Here is a 14755-nt window from a genome sequence, read left to right on the forward strand (position 1 = left end):
GATGCGCGTACGTTGCATAACGCAATACCGTAATCGTTGGTATTAATTTCCGTGAATCTACTATCACCTATACAACTACCTAGGGTGAGTGCAATCGTAACTATTATAAATGCGAACATGAGTTCGTTTCTTACTCTTTCACACCTAAACCAATAAACTGATTTTGAAAATTCTTTCACCAATGGAATTATACGTTATCAGTGATTAACATATGCTATATTTTATTTCCACATTCCCACGGGAACGGGAACTATGCGGGGGAAACTGCGAGATGTCCGTTAGTTAATAATAGATAATTAGAATGTTTTAAACTCAACTAGGTACGTAGCAGAGATTATGTATGTTACTTATTAAAATGGAAATCTTTATGTAAGCTTTACAAATAGCATGATTTTTTGCTCTATAACTCGAGATGGCTTATTATTAGAAGATTTATAAACTAGAGGTAGGTATGTACCTAAAATACTTAATTAAGTATAATTCTTCTATGTAAGCTTTTATAAATTAACGACTTTTTGCTCCCTACATCGAAAGTGGCTTATTAGTACGAGAATTATGCAGTATACATAATTTTATGTGAGTAAGTGATAAGTATGTTTACTACTTAATTACGTATATCCATACTAATATTATAAATGGTTTGCCTGTCTGCCTTTCTGTCTCTTAACTTTTCAAGGCTAAAAAGCTGAACCGATGTAATTGTTTCTATGATTTCAAAATGTTACAGGATATAGTTTCCACTCAACGTGAGGTAGACCATCTGCTTGTCATCATCATCATATTAGCTGATAAAGTCAGGACATTACGTCTGTAGAGACTTCCAAACATCACGACCCTGAACCTGCATCTAGCGAATCCCTGCGGTTCGCTTGATGACGTTTGTCCATCTGGTGAGGGGTCCATCAACACTGCGCTTTCTAGTGCGAGGTCGCCATCATAGCACCTTGGAACCCCAATATCTGCTTGGGCTGCCAACTAATAAAATACCGGATGTCAACATACCCGCCGGCAGAGATAGTACTCAAAACCGGATGTCAACATAAGTCACGCACTGTAGTTGGTCGAATGTACTCGTAATGAAACGCTATAGCTTACAGTTTGTTGACACGCAGCCTGTTCCAAATGTCGCAACACGGGGAACTCGGAATATCGGATTAAATTATGTAAATCCACTCTGAGAACGTAATGCGTATTGTTTAACGTATTCCCAAACTTCCTAAACTACGTGTTTCATCGTTCTAACTACACCTTTGTTCACGTGTTTAGAATTTAGAATAGATACTCGTATAGCTGATTATAAAACGCCGGTTATATGATGGAAACTAGTTTTGAGATGAATACAGGGGAAGCGGTTTTTCTAAAAATTGCAAGGATTGAACATATTAGTTAGGTTATTTTTATATAATATCAGGCAAGTTAGAATTAAATATAAATTATTTCTCAATCAAAAGTAAGTCTCATAATAATTTAAAAATATAAAAGAGAGTAGATATAAACGGAAGCCTATTAGTGGTTGACCTAAAGCGTGTTAAACATAGAAAGCAGTAGCTACTTCAATATAGCATGCAATAGTATACTCAACTAATTGTCTTATGCCGAACTATATCTTCTACTTTGAGCAATCGGCAGTGCGGTGTTTTAAAGGTTATTTTATCGGATAGAAACGACCATGTTTACAATATCTCCCCGAAGAAATGTTTTTATAATGCGACAGTATAAGTTTTGAATTATTTTCTCTATCTTTCCCAGTCCTGCATGATACGACAGTCCGAGAGAGATCAAGAACAATTCAAAACTCACACTGTAGAGTGTAGATTTATAAAAAAAACAACGTTATTTGAATAGCTCTGCAGTTCTAATTCTGGTATCTCGATTACATTAACATTTTAATTAAAGAGACTTACGTAAAATATACTTTTATATAGAAGATAATATGCTATTATTTAAGAAATATATCAATAAAAAAATTAAAATATAATGAGGTAAATATTGTCTGCAGTTCTGGTAAAAAAATCCTTATTACATTAAAAGCTAATTACTTTGCTTTAATTAACTAATTTAAACAGGGCTGTGCAACAGTATATAAGAAACAAAATAATAAATACAATTTTATATCCCGAAATATAATTACGTAAATAAAGAACATTATTTTTACCATTATCACACCTTAATGGAAAGCAACACATAGCAACAATACAAGATAAAATAGTATGGCTATAGCATAGCGTGTCGCTGGACTACTAAGTCCTGTAATTAAATTACAAGTTATGAAACATCAAGGTTTTTCAGTGCAGTCGAACCTCACCCAGGGGTACGAAGTTAGCTAATATGACGTCAATACAAAGTTTAGTAGTGCTACTTGTTTCTTTGACACTGTGCTTTAAGTTTGGTAAGTAGACTTTTTGAACTAGTACTAATTTTAGTAACTTCAGAAGTTTAAACTTTTTAGTGCATAGTCGTTTTGACAAACAGACGAATAGACAGACTGACAACAAAGAGTGACGATTCAGTTTTTACATTTTTAGGTACGGAACCCTTAAAATTAATCCCTACATTGGTGACTTACAGTTTATTTTAGAGAACAACCTAAAATATTTTAGTAATTCCTAACATGCATTCGCATTACATACATATAAAGTGCATTAAAATGTTTTTAATGGACTAATATTGTAAAAAATATAGTTTTTACAATAACATTGAAAAATTACATTAAACCTTGGAAAATTAAAAGGCAGTTTTTTTTTGTTTCATCTTGCCTAGAGGATCTTTAACCTAATTGTCAGCCACGATGTTAAAAAACAGCTTGGAAATCGTTTTATACCTATAATGGGTCACACACAAAAAAATAAAGACATTTTGTGTAGGAAATCATAAATTATCTACAATTTTTGGTTCTATTCTTTTTTGTCATAAATAACAAAAAAAAATAATTAAAAGCAGTGTCGATTACTAGATTTAAAAATGATCCGCTGTTTATTAAAATTGCTTAGGCGAAATCTGCAGCAAAGTAATGGAAATCAACGAAAATACTTTTTAGGATAAACTAGATAGATATAGAACGTCCTTGATGAAGGACGTTCTACGCCTTTCATACCTCAAAATTTCAATACTGAGTCATTTTCCAAATATTTAAACAAAATTACCGAGTTAGATTCTGAACTATAATCTGTTACGTCAAAGACCTCTCTTTGACCACCACCTCCCAACTTTAAAGACCCCCAAACCTCCTGGGAGTGATCCCCCTTGTGGGGGGATTTAAGTCAGGAAATGTTTTAGTTTAGTCAACTCTATTATTATATTTTATACATTCATTCAGCCACTAAACCCATTTTAAAATTATCAGTGAGTGATCTAGACCATAATATATACCCTAAGGCCTTAGTCCTACGGAGACAGGAACTCCGTGGGTAATTGTGTCCGCTAGTATTAAAAACTGTGTCAAGTTAAATGTGTTCGAAGAGAGGTTGATACAGTTGGCCTATTAAATTACACGCGCCCTTCCGAAGCGAATTCGAGCCAAGTTCAGTTACAGATAATCCAATTCTCTGCGAGCGAGGTGAACGTAAGGTTTCCTTTCTAACGTGACTGTAGGTATTTCCTAATTCCTACCAAAATTAGAACAGGCAAAAACATTTGGTGCGGCCTTACAAAGTTGACTCAGTTTGCTTCTGGGTAACGTGATTAGTTACTGTGGAGGCCGGATATAAAGCCACTGTCCAATAATGATTATTATTTAACCTCGATTTGTATATTGTCCAGGATATTCCATGTATAAAATGTAAAAGTTTTAGAAAGTGTAGGTAATCTCCCTGGATAGGCTGGTGGGTACGGGCATCGAGGTGGCAGACATTCCACTCCTTCCGCGAGGAAACTTGTTTCCCTCGAATGTGTTCTACCTCCTATCGGGGGTAAGGCTATTAATTACCTGATGGTTCAACGTGTCTTAGGCAGGAACCCTGCACTGTTATCGATATGCATATCAATATCTTGCCGTGGGTCAAACAATTCCTGTGTTTGCCTGGTTCATCTCATCACCCCGTCGTCGCCGACGCTACCTTTTTATTTATTCTCATATCTCACATTCACATCTCTTTTGGTTTCTACACGACATTGTACCGGAATGCTAAATAGCTTGGCGGTACGTCTTTGTCGGTAGGTATGTCTTTGATGACCTCCGTGGCACAGTGGTATGCGCGGTGAATTTACAAGACGGAGATCCTGGGTTCGATCCCCGGCTGGGCCGATTGCGGTTTTCTTAATTGGTCCAGGTCTGGCTGGTAGAAGGCTTTGGCCGTGGCTAGTTACCACCCTACTGACAAACACGTACCGCCAAGCGATTTAGCGTTCCGATACGATGTCGTGTAGAAGCCGAAAGGAGTGTGGATTTCATCCTACTGCCAACAAGTTAGCCTGCTTCCATCTTAGATTGCATAATCACCATCAGATGAGATTGTAGTCAAGGGCTAACTTGTAGAAAAAAAAAGGTGGTAACTAGTTGCCTCCCACCAGCCAGACCTCGACCAATTAAGAAATCATTAATCGGCCCAGCCGGAGATCGAACCCAGGACCTCCGTCTTGTAAATTCACCGAGCACATCACTGCGCCACGGAGGCCGTATAAACTTGCAATGTGCGGCTACTCGGAGGGGCTTGTGAGGTAGAGGATGCATGTTCAGTGGTCTCTCGCGGTTCTTGCGAGGCTATGGAGATGTTTACTGGAATCTGGTCCGTTGTTCGCGTGTGCCAACATTTGTGTACGCTAGGCAATTCCTCCACGAATTCCTCCATGGAATTCGTTATTAAGTTATGTGGATCATCTCCTCCTGGGTGATCTGGGTGAGGGCACGCGGATTATCTTGTCCGGATGATTCGCGGGGGAACCTGATTCTCCGGTGGTGTTTCCAGTCCCTAAAGGGGCCGAGACATCATAGACTATTACTCAAATTGAGGTGTAAATCCAATGATGGTGTCACCTTTATAATGTATATTATCCCACGCCAACGTAATTAGATTAATCACTGCCATTATACATTTTTTCAGCATCTTCAATCTTCTGCTATGACTGCAACAGCGCTTTCGACCCTCGCTGTGGAGAGAACTTTGACTCCTTCAGCTTGGGCGTCGTCAACTGCTCGCTGCGAGACCCACCGGACCACATAGAACCACTTGAACCTACTTTCTGTAGGATCATTAAGATGGAGAGTGAGTATGGCTATATGTTTTAGATAAAGAAAGACTACGTGGGTTGTGGCAAGTAGCGGATGTTAATAGAACTCCAAGTCTTACTACAATATATTGGTCATCAAACTCATGTCATTTCAGTACCTTTTCCATTAGTTTTAAGCATCAATAGCTCCACCCATACCCAGATTATTCTGGATTTAGATCTGATCTCCAGATTCTGGAGGGCTATGTTGTTCTTTGAACTATTTTCGTAACACTAACTAACTCGAAAGTATTAAAACGGTTTTCATGCGTTTTTCTCCAAGAAATCATGAGGAAGCTTCAATTTGTCTATTTGTGTATATTGGTTAAAATTATAACGATTCTCATTGAGGTATTAAAAAACTATGCGTGGTGTGATTTTTATATTTTATAGGTCTACAAAAAGATTTTTTATAGATAAAAAGGTAATGAATGAAAGCATTGAATTTTTAAACTCTCTGTTACTGAGAAAGTTGTATAATTTATTCTTTAAAAGGGAAACAGGGTAGAGAAGTGGTGGAACTTTGTGTGAGTGTTCTTTGACGTCAGACGTTTCCATGTGGGTCGTCGCGGGCTAATGTTATTTAAATCAATGGTTTCTCGTTATTACAGTTTACGGGAAGGTGCGAATAGTCCGTCAGTGCGGGTACATAGAGGAGGAGAACGGCGAGCACATGTGCAGGAGACAGACCGGCAATGGTGACCTCTTCGTGACCTACTGCACCTGCGACACTGACCTCTGCAACTCCAGCACTAAGCTCTCTGATCATACTATTGTAGCTTCTATGGTGTTTTTATATGGAATCCTAAATGTGAAGTATATTCTGTGAAAGTATTTTAGTCAATACGAGATTAGCACGAAGTTAACGCAATATAAACTAATAACAGACTATAAGAAATAATATATTTTAAGCCGTGAAAATTTCCGAACTTTTAAAACGTTTTTCATCCCAGTATTACGAGTAGGTTAACGTTTAAGTAGGGAAGTAGAACAGAATGTTCTATTGTAACGTCTTGAAGAGCCAACATGGAGGGTGCTTCAGTTACGTAGAGAGATTTTTGTCAGCCTAATAAATCAATAATTTCTTTTTAAACACAGATTCACGCCGAAATCAGGTCTTTAGGTACTATTTCTCTAGGTGTTTTTTCATGTACATCCTTCGTGCTAGAAGAGAGATATGTTTCTTTAAAATGTTATAGACTCCTGAATTTGAGACGGTGTCAAGAGATGCTTCTAACGGAAGCTGGGTATACAATAATTTATTTATATTTTAGTTTTAAAATATCGATAAACTTGTAACTGCCATAAGTATGATATGAACCATATTGTATGTTGTTCCAAATAAATCATTTAATATGTTCATTTTCCTTGTTTATAACATTTCTTTTACTCTTTAACTTAATATAGCGTCATTTTAAAAAGTTGTTTTCAGCCCATACTTCTAGCATTGATTTGTAGGCAACTATATAAGTTTGATTATCGTACCTTTTCTCAAAATACTACTAAACAGTAGTATTTTTGTATCCTAACAAATTCTGTCTGGATACTACTTTACTTCATTCCTTATCAGTCAAAACTAAACAAGCAGTATATATGTATGACTTATCTTCGTTACATGACCAGCGCTATTACCTAGATGGATAACGTACCTGGATTAGCACCATCGCGGAACACCTTGGGCTGGTTCTTGTACGCCAAGAAGTATTCTATGTGAGCCATCTCGTGGTGAGCCGTGATCAAGTCTTTCATGTCTGGGTGAGTGCACATCTTGATCCTGTTGAACAATTGACAAATTAGCTAGTCAAATAGTTAGTTACACATTTTAAGCCTACTATTTGACCTGACAAATCCATACTAATATTATAAATGCAAAAGTCCGTCTGTTTCTTACTTTTTCATGGCTTAACCGCTCAGTAGAGTTTTATGTGTTTAGAGTGCCGTGATAGCCCTGTTGATATGACCTTTGCTTACACAGAACAGAAATCGCTAAAAGCTTACGCTTTTAGCAATAGAAGTAGCATAGGGGCGTGGCCCGCTTACACCCGGGTCTGCGGAGCTTCGCAAGCCTATCCGCGCATGTACTAGCAATCTTGTTTCGTTGACTGACACGTTACGTCCTGCGGTTGTCAAATTCGGTAATTAAAAATAATTAAAAACGACTAGAAAAATGCTGTATTGTGCCGTTTTGGAATACAAAAATGATAGCCGCCACAAACATGTATCAAATTATGGTGTTTCGTACCATCGTTAAGACGTATTTTATTATATTTTCATTAAAATATGAAAAAATAATTTTACTCAAAGTCACAAACTAAAATAAACTTTACGGGAATAGTACTAAAGTTTACTTTATTTTAATACAAGTTCAATTTTCTCGATGATTCTGTTGACACCAGTGGGCATACATTTGCTGCGTCAACAACAACAACAAAACTATCATAAATCAAAAATATACAAAAATGATTTTATTGCAATAATTCTTCTATTCCTAATTAAATGTATTAATTATTAATATTAATAATCCTTGTTATTTTATATTTATATAATAATAAATAAATATACGATTATTTTATTGATTTCAAAGCCAAAGGTTTCAATTGAAAAGCAGCATATTTTATGCTTTTAATATCTCCTCTAGCATTCAGTTTATCAGAAAACTTCAAAACATTTTAAAAATATGATTCCAATGTATATATTATATTATGCTTTATATAAAATAAGACGAAAAATAGACCAAAAAATCATTTTTATTTTTCTTGTTTTAGTTCTCCTGAAAAAAGTGTAATTTAGATTTATGTTAGTTTTGAATTTAAGCAGCTGCCATATGTCATTTGGCTATTCATTTAGGGATGTCGATAATACTATATCGATATTTTATATCTACTACTATTATGATGACACGATAATGATGAAATTTTCGAAAATTTTTTTTAGGAATCCGTAGAGGAAAACAATTAATCAAGGCGACTAGGAAGCAAAATTTGTTTTATGCAAAACCGTATTGTAATTTGTTCCAAACATTTTACGCAGTCAGACACGTTAATGTAAAGTGGAAACAGAAGATATTTAGTAGTCACGGCAGTGCCAAACAAAAAGATTTTTTTTTCTAAAAGTCGTATTCGTGTCTTTTAGGATACAAATAAATGGATATACTTAAAGTGTTAGGAACGTCAAGTCTGAGTATTTGTAATTGACCTATTGACTACTAACGGGTTGGAAAATAATCTACTGGTAATACATACATTCATGAAACTCATTATAGTTAAATAGGAAGTAATTGAGTTATTTTCTGCAAAAACCGACGAATTAAAAAAAATATACTATCGTGTTTTTTATATATTTAGGAACTATTTTTACTTAGTGGAAAAGAGTGAATCTTTTCGTTGAAATATTTAGGAATTAAGTTTACGAAATACTTAGAGCAGCTGGTCACGTGTTTCTCAAAACTTAAACGAACGAATTTAGACATTGCAATAATGTGACATTGTGGTGTTTTTCTGGTGATATCTAAAGTTGACAGATAGGCATAACAATACTTGCAGTTTGTATTGGCCTATTTCCTATTTGATCTATTTTGTATTGGCATATATTGTAGAGTACATACTGAAAAAAATATAAAAAATCTTCTTCTGTATAAATATAGTTCGAAAAGAATAGTCTGAGAAAGATATGACGACACTGTACTATCTCGGGTTTTATTTTTTATTATTTGTTTTTCATTTCATTTGTAAGTCAAATTGTCCTGAGACAATTGTGAAACATTGTTTAACATTGGTTTTTCCAAATGTATCACTCCGAAACTACTTAATAAAATCAAATGAAACTTAGCATAATTTAAGCAAATAGTACGAAGAAGGCTATAGATTCTTCATGTTGCGTATATAAAAATAGAAAGTGTGAAATAGGGTTAGCCCCTATTTGTTAAGGTTTCGTGGAAAGTACTTAATTTTTCAAGTTCACAAGTATGGATTTGTGTTTGACCTTCTTTGTTGTGTAAACTCGAATCGTGCAAAGTTTTAGTTGTATTAATGTTTTTTCAGAGTGGTACATTAAAAAAATGCTTGTTTTTTACTTTCTTGTGTGTGTTTCTTCATATATTTTAAATTTTTGATTGACCTATGTTGTTCTTCTTAGTTTTATGAAATTCAATTTTTTTTAAACAACAGACGTTTGTTTTATTTACTGCGAGTAACGATGACTATCGATGTTTAAGACTGTCGTTATTTCACATCCCTAGACAATATTAATAAAACAAAGTTAGGATCATTTTGAATCTTATTTATAAGGTAATAAAGCTTCTAAATAGAGACAACTAGTGACGAGTAGCGGTACTATAGATTTCATTCATGATTTTTCAATCAAGAATTTTCATTTGTTTTGAGACAACAGTAATAAATAAATTTCAACTCTAATATAAGGGTAACATATGTCTTTTTTCACTAAATATTAAACAGCCAATTAAGTGAAGAGTTTATCAGTGTGATAAGTATTATTACACTATAAATGTGTTTGTAAGGCCACGCCCCCGGGTACGCTGGTTTCAATACAAAGAATTGGCACTTTATAAATCTAGTTACTTCTTATATCTGTGTTTGCTTACGATTCCGAAGGGTGTGGGTTCGAATCCGGTCCGGGGCATGCACCTCCAACTTTTCGTTTGTGTGTATTTTAAGAAATTAAATATCACGTGTCTCAATCGGTGAAGGAAAACATCGTGAGGAAACCTGCAGAGAATTATCTTAATTCTTTGCGTGTGTGAAGTCTGCCAATTCGCATTGGGCCAGCGTGGTGGACTAAGCGTGGTGGAAATTGTACATTGCAGCAGGCTGTAGGTACTTTTTTTGTATGTATCCATGGTTCAGTAGGGATTTAATAAAATATTTTAAAAACCTCTAAAAAATATTATCTAAGGTCATCTTATACGGTAGGTATCATCTCATAATATCATGTGTGATAGCAGTAAGGGGCTAACTACTACTAACTTATCAAAGAATAAAAAAAATGTGCTAAAATAACAGATGGGGCTCAGATGGGCAATAGGCAACAGATGGGATTGCCGCCATTGGAGAAAATATAGATTTACCAACGTACCGATAGTCGTGGCCGTTGCAGAAGTCCCAGGCGGACGGCTGGCAGTGGATGTGTCTGTCGCCGGGCTGCTCCACCAGACTGAACGACCAGAAGTCTGCCGGCATGGCCGACATGTTCATAGACAAGAAGAACTCTTCGGCGAGTTGGAATATTGTCTGTGGTGTGTAGCCCTGAAACAAAAGAAGGATTTTTAAGGAATACCGACGCGTCGCGCCTTCACCTGTGCAGTTCCCGTTCCCGTGAGAATACGGGAAATGAAATTTACAAATAACGTGACTTTCTAGTGATATAAAAATTTTCAAAATCGTAAGTAATAATCAAAAAGTAGATCCAGAAAGTACCTCTTACAATACCACAAACTTTATAAAATTTTAGAAGTATAGATCATTACTAAGGCCGTAATAGCCTTGTGGATATGACCTCTGCCTCCGATTCCGGAGGGTGTGGGTTCGAATCCGGTTCGGGGCATGCACCTCTAATTTTTCAGTTGTGTGCTTTTTAAGAAATTAAATATTACGTGTCTCAAACGGTGAAGGAAAACATCGTAAGTAAACCTGCATACAAGATAATTTTCTTTATTCTCTGCGTGTGTGAAGTCTGCCAATCCGCATTGGGCCAGCGTGGTGGACTATTGGCCTAACCCCTCTCATTCTGAAAGGAGACTCGAGCTCAGCAGTGAGCCGAATATGGGTTAATAATGATGATGATGAGATATTACTTGAAATCTGTTATATCATGACCAATTATCAATTATTAAAGTAACGTCTGTGTAACGGGCGGAGATCGTAACCAAGACCCAGGTTTGAATCCGCTTGCATAACTATAGAACTACTAAAGCTTTTAAGAAGCTTAATCCATTTAGTTATAAAGATCTAGGCGTTTAGATGGCGTGAAAGGGCTATGTTTAAACTATGTTAAGGTAAAAGTAAAAATTAAGCCCGTTCCTCCGCAGGACGGATTACTCTACAGTGTAATGCGCTAGCCTAAAAGGAATTTCAGAATCTGGCATGAAGAATCAAAATGTATCTTACCTGCTTGAGCATTTCCGGGGTGACATCAACAAGTTTCTTCCCCGGGTATGGCAGGGTAAAGGGCACAACACCCGCCCAGCTCTGCGCCCACATATCTCCGAGTATGTGCGCAGGGATGGGCGCAGATCGTGATATCCTCTCCGGTCCGTACGCTTCGCGGAGACGGCGGCGAACGTAGGCGTGGAGTAGGTCGTATAACGGCTTAACCTGGACGAAGATATACATCATTATCCCTCTGCTTAAAAGAATATGTAGGTCCCAGATTACTTACGACATCCGTACGTGGACACTATCCACGGTCACGGGCACGTCAAGACTGATATTGCCAAAACAAATTTCCAAATTTTAAATTTCAAAATCCACAAATTTCCTTTTCAAATAGCCTTTCTGAATCTAGTTAAACTAGAGATTCTGTGGCTAAGTCATTGGGTGACGAGATGGAACACCGTGGGTTTTACTCGGTTGAAGCCCGATATAACCTTTTCGCCTCCTCGTGGCAAAAAGGTATCTATGAGGATTTCCCCATGTAAAAAAGAAGGTAACAAGAGATAGCTATGTTTTTGAAAATTGATCTACCACTACTCACTTATTTTAACTTTGTTTAGTACATGACATATTTACTAAGACTTCAACTTCTAGCTCAAGAGTTATGAACTAACTATTGTCACTAGTTTATGTATTAAGAGATTCGGTTTTGAAATATTTTCGGCTGAGACTGAGACTCACCTGTTCCCATACTTCCTCAACTTCTTGTCTCATGTTAAAGCTTTCATACGGGAACATCCAATATGCTGTTGCATCCGTGAAATCTGCAATAAGCAATCAATTATTTAATATCAGTTGGGGACGCAATGCTTCCATTCTAAGCATACAATTATTCAGCCATCTCTGCAATGTTTTTAGCATTCTAAATAAAAACAAAAATTGCTTTAATAAAATATCAGGCGTTCACATACTGGCTCACTAAAATATATTCTTCCAATGCAAGTTAGGCAAGGGCTAAGCTCAAGAAACTCTTACCTCTCTAGTGAGATAGAGTGCCCTAAGAGAGTGCTCTTAGGTTGAGAATTTTTTCGACTCGCTAACGATCATTGTCCCACATTATCACTATTAAAGCATGATGAGTTCAAGGTCCATATTTCGACTCCCATAAGGAGGGAGGCTTGGCCCTGTAGTGGGCATTAAAATGGGCTGATAATGATACCCAATATATCAAGAATACGTTCGTTAATCATTATAATCAACATCTGACATGACCATTTTACAGAGTCAACATTATCGCCCCAAGCTCGCCAACCCTTGCGTTGTGTATCTAAGCTTCATATTTTCGCACTTATAAGGAAGAAGCCTGTATGGAGTTGGTTATTTAATAGGCTGTTAATAGTGACTCACTGTTAAGCCTCGCAGCCTGATTGGTCAGTTCCACCAGCTGCTCATACAAGTCTCTGATCCTCCTGCCGGTGTTCCGTCTCCACTCGGTCCAGACATGCTGCAGCTCGTCCCAGTCCCGCGAGTGAGACATGATGTGCTGAAGATCTGGCTGCAGATGTAGTCCACACTTGAAGGGTTCGTTGTATGCGCATATCTCCGCTGAGTTGAACACTGCTAGCATGTCGTTGATTATGCGGTTGTACTGGAAAATGATGAAATCAGAATTAGAATAATGGTGATGGTGATGGCTTAGAGCGTTTACGCACAGCATCTAATCGGTGAAAATACGAATATTACGAATATAAATAATAAGGTGTGACCGAGAACATTGAGTGGGTTGCAGGGGACGCTGGCGACTCGAGAGTGTTTTGTTTGGAAGTTCATGCAAGAGGCCCATGTCTAACAGTGGACGTACATCGGCTGTTACTGGTGATGATGATGAAGGTTATAAAAATCGGATCGAATTCGAATATCGCTTACGCATGAAACTATCCGTGATCGTGAAATCAAAGCTACTCGGGGACATCTTTGAGAGCCTTTCAGTAGAGCTGCGCGGAGATGTCAATGCAGTCTAAGAAGACTGCATTGACATTAGTACCATGCTTAGTTGGAAAAGGAACAAGTATACTCTAGCACTGGCGACTGAAAACGACACAAGTACAGATAGATACCGTTGAATACCGGTGCATACCTTTTTTGTCCACGACCATTATATATTTTTAAATTTTATTTCATTTAGGTACATTAAATTAATTTATATCAAAATTAATGATAGATTTTTGTATATTTTGTTTCTTTTATTACTTGTGTGTGGACAAATAAAAATATATTCTATTCTAGATAGCATAGCAAAGTAGCTTTCATGTTAGGCCGGAACTATTGTGACGAAACAAGATTCGGTCACAGTTGAGGGTTAACTTGTCTTTGAACAAAAACTCACTCTGTCCAACTGGTCAGGCGGTAGTGCAGCGGGTCCGATGATGGACAGGAGTCGCAGCTGCCGGTACGTGTTGAGGTCCCTGACGCCGCCGGTGGGGACATTCTGGGCCGCCTCCCACAGCCCTCGCTGGAAGAGCGTGTAGCGCTGCTGGGCATCCAGCTGAAGAATGCATTGCATATTGTTAATTATAGTTATGTATTGTTGTTCACGTGGTAGCCCAGTGGATATGACCTCTGCCTTCGATTCTGAGGGGGCAGATTTGAATCCGGCATGCACCTCTAACTTTTCATTTATGTGCATTTTAAGAAAATGAATATCACATGTCACAAACGGTGAAGGAAAAACATCGTGAGGAAACCGACATACCTTAGAATTTTCTTAATTCTCTACGTGTGTGAAGTCTGCCAATCCGCATTTGGCCAGCGTGGTGGACTAAGGCCTTTTTATCACAAACAGTTATTTAATCAACTGTTCCATCGATTATTATGTCTTTCTCATAAAGTTCCAAGTTTTCTATGCACCCAATGCTACTATGAGAAAAGAATACGCCGAAATTGTGTTCTTTTTAAAGTTATGCAAAGATGTCACCTTGCAATACCTTTTGAGGTAACTTTAAGTGTTCTACTTGACACGTCCGTCACTCCATTCGTCACGCTTGATGGGTACAACTCGACCCTGGGTTTATAACCCATTATGTTGACGAAAACGGTGCACTATTTATGCCTACTGCGATGACCTTAACAGATGATTTATTTGTATGTTTTTGGATAGTTAGTTCACGTAATTTATTATTTAGCAATTATTATTTTTAGTTTGTTTATTGTTTTAAGTTAAATATATAATAGTTTTATGTCACTGCATGTTAGTATATTCGTGGTGTCGCCTGGATGAAGATATCAACTGATCAAATCAGCGCTGTGTGCTCTAGTAATTGCTTGGATTATGCAGGAAAATGTTGAACTGGTACCTTTTTCAAGGTTGTGCCAAACATGACGGCGCGGTGTTTGATGCTTCTGCTACTTGAGTTTTGGTCTTGCCTTGCTCAGGTGGTAAAGGC

The 14755-nt window shown here is 37.2% G+C and overlaps 2 protein-coding genes across 2 annotated transcripts in view; one reads left to right on the forward strand and one right to left on the reverse strand.

Annotated features, from left to right (window-relative positions):
- Positions 1 to 14755, reverse strand: part of LOC112052643 (angiotensin-converting enzyme) — a 188177-nt gene that overhangs the window by 159755 nt on the left and 13667 nt on the right. The window contains exons 2-7 of the mRNA XM_052884824.1: positions 13699 to 13857; positions 12720 to 12960; positions 12054 to 12136; positions 11328 to 11534; positions 10297 to 10466; positions 6855 to 6979 (exon numbers count right to left, since the gene is read on the reverse strand). Of these exons, the coding sequence (XP_052740784.1) occupies positions 6855 to 6979; positions 10297 to 10466; positions 11328 to 11534; positions 12054 to 12136; positions 12720 to 12960; positions 13699 to 13857 (985 nt within the window). The remainder of the gene's footprint in view (positions 1 to 6854; positions 6980 to 10296; positions 10467 to 11327; positions 11535 to 12053; positions 12137 to 12719; positions 12961 to 13698; positions 13858 to 14755) is intronic.
- LOC112050068 (uncharacterized) lies at positions 2280 to 6567 on the forward strand. The gene is made up of 3 exons (XM_024088201.2): positions 2280 to 2389; positions 5040 to 5201; positions 5817 to 6567. Exons 1-3 carry the CDS (start codon positions 2329 to 2331, stop codon positions 6032 to 6034), a joined length of 441 nt encoding a protein of 146 aa, XP_023943969.1. The 5' UTR covers positions 2280 to 2328; the 3' UTR covers positions 6035 to 6567.

The sequence above is a fragment of the Bicyclus anynana genome, chromosome 12 (assembly GCF_947172395.1).
Source record: "Bicyclus anynana chromosome 12, ilBicAnyn1.1, whole genome shotgun sequence".
Classification (NCBI taxonomy): Eukaryota; Metazoa; Arthropoda; class Insecta; order Lepidoptera; family Nymphalidae; genus Bicyclus; species Bicyclus anynana.

What these genes read in the sequence shown, in the direction of transcription:
- LOC112050068 (XM_024088201.2), top strand. Translation starts at nt 2,329, where the DNA reads ATGACGTCAATACAAAGTTTAGTAGTGCTACTTGTTTCTTTGACACTG. An exon ending in GACACTGTGCTTTAAGTTTG is followed by an intron (nt 2,390 to 5,039) that starts GTAAGTAGACTT and finishes ACATTTTTTCAG; the next exon opens with CATCTTCAATCTTCTGCTAT. An exon ending in TAGGATCATTAAGATGGAGA is followed by an intron (nt 5,202 to 5,816) that starts GTGAGTATGGCT and finishes TCGTTATTACAG; the next exon opens with TTTACGGGAAGGTGCGAATA.